This window comes from Ceratina calcarata, unplaced genomic scaffold (genome assembly GCF_001652005.2).
Source record: "Ceratina calcarata isolate Rehan_Ccalc_2016 unplaced genomic scaffold, ASM165200v1 scaffold145.2, whole genome shotgun sequence".
NCBI lineage: Eukaryota > Metazoa > Arthropoda > Insecta > Hymenoptera > Apidae > Ceratina > Ceratina calcarata.
The window spans coordinates 123,524-128,966 of NW_017135665.1; the positions used below are offsets into that span (position 1 = coordinate 123,524).

The 5,443-nt window shown below is 41.9% G+C and overlaps 1 protein-coding gene across 1 annotated transcript in view; it reads left to right on the forward strand.

Moving 5' to 3' along the window:
* The window catches only part of Sema2a (Semaphorin 2a), a gene marked incomplete at its 5' end in the record, with an annotated part of 93,505 nt that extends 88,391 nt beyond the window's left edge, over positions 1 to 5,114 (forward strand). Inside the window, 4 exons of the mRNA XM_026818928.1 lie at positions 96 to 509; positions 1,845 to 2,121; positions 2,556 to 3,003; positions 3,672 to 5,114. Coding sequence (XP_026674729.1) covers positions 96 to 509; positions 1,845 to 2,121; positions 2,556 to 3,003; positions 3,672 to 3,746 — 1,214 coding nt within the window. The remainder of the gene's footprint in view (positions 1 to 95; positions 510 to 1,844; positions 2,122 to 2,555; positions 3,004 to 3,671) is intronic.
* Positions 5,115 to 5,443: the final 329 nt, after the last annotated feature.

The window sequence follows — 5,443 nt, forward strand, 5'->3', positions numbered from 1 at the left end:
CCTCATATCATTTATATCAACCACTATTATCTTTATCGTATCATTGATTATATCATTAAATTGATTCATTCGGTTCCTCATTCTTATTTTTCCAGAGAGTATTTACAAGGTGCCAGGGGACGATACCCACTTTTACGGCACGTTCACCACGTCGACGAATGGATTAATGGGTTCGGCAATCTGCTCGTTCCACATCGACGCGATTCAGGAGGCGTTCCGTGGAAAATTCAAGGAACAGGCGACGAGCAGCAGCGCTTGGCTTCCGGTGTTATCCAACAAAGTTCCTGACCCGCGGCCGGGTCAATGCGTGAACGACACGGAAACGTTCCCTGACACGGTGCTCAACTTCATACGATCACACCCGCTGATGGACTCGGCCATATCGCACGAGAACGAGAAGCCCGTCTTCTATAAACGCGACGTGATGCTCACGCGGCTGGTCGTCGATAAGCTCAGGATCGATTTCGTCGGGCTTGATCTCGACTACACGGTCTACTACGCTGGATCCAGTAAGTACTTGCTTCAAAATTATATACAGGCTGAGTCAATAAGATTAATCATGTAAAGTAACAAATTACACCGTGTAGTACATTAAATTAATAGATTTTTGTGTTTTAAGAAATCAGAATTTTTTATAAAGCTTTTTAATAAAATAAATAAGTACTGTGCTACTTTATATTTTTATTGGTTCACATTAGATATTTCCTTTTTTGTAGTGCTCTATAATTATATTGATTAAATCAAGGAAGTCAAAAGTAGTAGAAATTATTCCAAAATATTTTTTACAGTGCAAAAAAGAGAGAATAATAGACTTTTTATAATAAAATATATGGTACAGGACAACAATTCAATTAGAAAGAAATTGATTTATTTCATCTCTGATCTCATCGCCTTAGTTATTTGATCAACAATTTTAAGGACCGATTGAATTTATTTCTAAAGTGCATTCGTGCTCTGTATGTACGCTACGATCAGATAATGCTAACTGCAAATCTCCGAGTGTAACTTTTACGTTTCATTAGGTTTAAATTTACACACCGGATTGCGGAATTACGATAAGAAATTTAATTCCGAACGTAACCCTCGTTAAAATGCGTTTTGCACTGATAAACTTGGCAAGATAATCACGGGGAGCGAGATGTGGGAGGAAACTTGAAAGTTCTTGCAGTTGACTCGCGCAATCTGCTGTTGCCATCGCTTCTTCGTCGTCTCACGGCTAACCATTGAGTGTCTATTGCTGCTGAAAACTAATGTAGTTAGAAATCATGTTCGCGCGAATGCGAATTACAAAAAATAGATTATAATATCAGTCTACTAGCACTTTGAGATTAATTACGTTTCGCAAACTTCCTTATGAAAATGTTTAAGGAAAAATCTATGAAGAGAAGTAGTTAACAGTTAATTGAAACAACCAGAGGAATTATACATACTTTATAAAAGAGCTGAAGAACTTCTCCGTTGGGAGTTACAGTTACCCCATTACTCTTAATACTACTATTTTACTACTAAAGAAAAATCAGAAAACTGTTTTAAAATGGGTCGAAGCTAGCAATAAGAAGGTTAATCTTAAAAATGCTATTGATTAATTAAACAACTATGGCTCTTGCTTGCGAAAAAATATTGCGAAAGAGCATACTTTGCTTTGCTTCCACCATGCAAGACCCATAAGTGACTCGCGATTCGCCAGTTTGTCATTCTTGCATTATAATAAAACAAAGACGTTATACATTAAATTTTTTATTATGAGAAGACGAAAATCCTTTTTATTCAATTTTCTTTTGTTCAGTAGTGACAGTTGCCATAAATAGGGTTTGGTAAAGGATATTGTTTCTTTGTATTTTCAGGTGACGGACGCGTGCATAAAGTTGTCCAATGGATAGATAACAACGGCGAATCCCAGTCCATCCTGCTGGACGTTTTCGACGTAACACCTGGCGAGCCAATTCAGGCGATGGAAATTTCAAAGGAGCACAAGGCTCTGTATGTGGCATCCGATCACCGAATAAAGCAAATCGATTTAGTGATGTGTACCCGAAGATATGACAACTGTCTTCGTTGTGTCCACGACCCTTACTGTGGCTGGGACAAGGACACAAACATGTGCAAGCCATACGAACCTGGGTGAGTTAATACTCGAATTACTAATACTAGGTTTACGGGACACGTCATTTTTGCGTATTTCAAATTTCATTAGGGAAATTACAGTCATCACAGTTTTTGCGTCAAAGCAAATCTGGCGCACTATGGTCATTATTTTAATGAAAACAATTTGTTTTGGATATAAAATCGCTTGTAAACAGAGGCATTGTAGGTACGATTTTTCGTCCACATTATAACACTCGTATCAGCATATTCTGATTAAATAATGATCAGACCACGCCAAATTTGACTATCCTCTTTCTGAAGAGGTACCTGACGACCAGAAAATATTCTCATATAAGGACGAAAAAAGCGTAACGTCAAAATTTTACCGACGCGTGTTAGAAAAGTCACGTAATTACCCTAGCCCCTTAAATAGGGATACGTAATCACTCTATTATTTCTTCTGTTTACAGATTGCTTCAGGACGTGTCGAACAGCACGGCGGACGTTTGCGACAGTAGTGTGGGCAAGCGGAAGCTGATAGTCACCTGGGGTCAGTCGGTGCATCTCGGTTGCTTCGTAAAGATGCCGGAGGTGTTGGCCAATCAGGAAGTCAGGTGGTACCACTACAGTAAGGAAAAGGGCAGGTATCAGATTGCGTATAAGTACGGCGCCGGTGGTGACAAATTCATCGAGACATCCGAGAAGGGTCTGGTGATCGTCGGCGTGAACGAACAAGACGCTGGCAGATACGATTGCTGGCTGGGCGGTTCGCTGCTCTGCTCGTACAACATAACCGTGGACGCGCACCGATGCTCGGCGCCGGCCAAGTCCAACGACTATCAGAAGATATACTCGGACTGGTGTCATGAATTCGAAAAATACAAGTCGGCCATGAAGAGCTGGGAGAGGAAACAAGCGGTGAGTTCATTACAAACTTTTTCACACGGATGATTATTTGTATATCGAATATGCGATATTATTAAAAGTAACTAGTGATATGCGGTATTATTAAAAATGCGATATTATTAAAAATTCTAAGTGATAAATTTTTAGATTAAAAATTATTTTTAAATTAAAAAACTGAGAAGTCATGAAAGATCGTGAATTTACATTGTGAATTACGTTATTGTTTTCGTAATTGGAATTTGTAGTGCTAGCAGTATACTCGCATCAAGACAAGGCGAGATCATCCGAGCACAAGAGTGTACTTGCAATTCTTGCTTCGCCTTGTGTCGTCTTATCTCATGTCTTCAGCGCTAGGTTTTGAATTGACTTTTTATTACAATGCTCGAATCCAAGCGAGAATATCCAGTCACAGAAGTTAAAATGAGGCAATCCGAGGCGAGACAAGCAGGTAGCACTCGCCTTAAGAATCTCATCGAGGCAGTGGGCGAGAATGTACTGCTGGCATCACAGCTTGGCTTGTGCTACTAATTTATTGAGAGGAATTCTAATACTGAAGGGTACAATATACTTTTTATTAGCAAATTCGTGATAAGACTATGATACTTAGCAGACGGGAAAAATAGGAAATCGGTTGAGATCGATCGGTTGTTTGAGGTCCGCGGTCCGTTTCTGTGTTTCAGCAATGCGCCTCGAGACAGAATGACAGCAATCAAAATCTGCACACTAACGAGGTATACGGGACCCCTTTGGTCTGATGGAACCGATCGTTGGAGCCTTCGTCAAACCGAGACACCGACGCGAAGACACATATAAACGCACTACCCAAGAATCGCGGTCCATCGACAATCAGTTGGTCGAGTCTCACCCTCCTGCTGACAGGTTACACCACTGCCTTCGTCTTTCTTTCTAACGACGATTTTTCGACCAAGTGAGAATCGAGAAACTCGCAAAAAGCGAATCGAACGTTGATCACCGCGATTTTTTTTTTAACCTTCGATCGGTTCGACTAGCCTCGTCCCGATCACTTCTACCTTCGCCTAGGACATTTTTTTCGACGGACACTCAAGCCGAGGAAAGTAACTGTTCATAGATTCTAAAATGGTTCGCGTTTAATCGAGTGCAACATGACTGTCCACGGTGTTCATCGTGTCATTGTTCACAAATAAATAAGAAACGAACAGCTGCCATTAAAAAAAACAAAAACATATTCCATTTGCCATAGTGCGCGTGTACGGCACTCTCAAAGATCCGGTTTTGTTCTCGGTGGTCTATTCTTCCCACGAACGCTTCGCATCTAAATACATAATGTACACGTGGAAAAAAAGAGACGCGTCTGACGAAAGGGAAAACGAGAATACGCGACGCGACGATCCAACGCTTTCGAGAGAAGTGCGATTACGTGCGACCGGAAGTGCGGATCTGTGCTCGCCGATGCACACATACACGGTTCCTAAAAAAAAGAAATTCGATTCTCGCGGCATGAGCCAGTTCTCCGTAAGAAGAAGAAGAAAGGGGGATGAAATCAGCTGGGATGAACACAGATGAAGAGATTGTTTCAAAGATCGTTCGCGGTGACAGGTGGTGATCGGTGATCGAAGAAACGCGGCTCGAATCGAAAGCGTCCGTCCGCGAAGCGAGAACGTGCGTTCAGAAACCGGAAATCAATCCTCCTGTTTCCTTAGATCTGTGATACGAACGAGACGAGACGAGAAAGAAAGAGAGAGGGTGGACGTATCTCGTCGGGTGTGGAGCGAGCCTCTTTCGGGGAAACGCGTGTTCGGTTGGCTGCTCTATGTCGGGAATCGCGAGAGAGGTTACAGGAGCGTACAACCGAGAGGAAGAACGGCAACGACGAGATAAAGAGGGAAATACATTGTAAGTTCGAGCTTCAGCGTAGTTTTAAACGAGCCAGAAAACGACTCAAGATCGGCACAACGATCTTGTATGTAAGATGTATTATCGATTTGCTAGTAAGAGAGAAAGAGAGAGAGAGAGAGAGAGAGAGAGAGAGAGAGAGAGAATGTGGAAGAGAATGCGTTTAAGGAAAGAACGCGACGTCGGATGGATATCGGATCGACGACGTCCTTTTCGAACGTCACGCAGGTTACATATGAGATTATTAATCGAGTACGTAAATGACGCGCGCGCGATCTCCGCGACTTAGCTTCGTCGGCTTTTCATATCATGTATCCCGCACCGCCGCCTCTGTCTTCGACCCGCACAGTTCCTTTTATCGCCTCGACTCGATTACAGTTCATTTTCAAGACTCTCCTCACACGACGATACGTCTAAATCCTAAATCAGGTTTGATAAACAATTGTACATATTGTAAGTATCCTGTTTATACAAGAGGTAACAAATGAAATTAGGATTCAGCTCCTGTAGCCACGGTTGGCCAGATGATGTTTTGTTTGAAGAGGGATGAACAAGAATAAGAAGATACATTTGGATA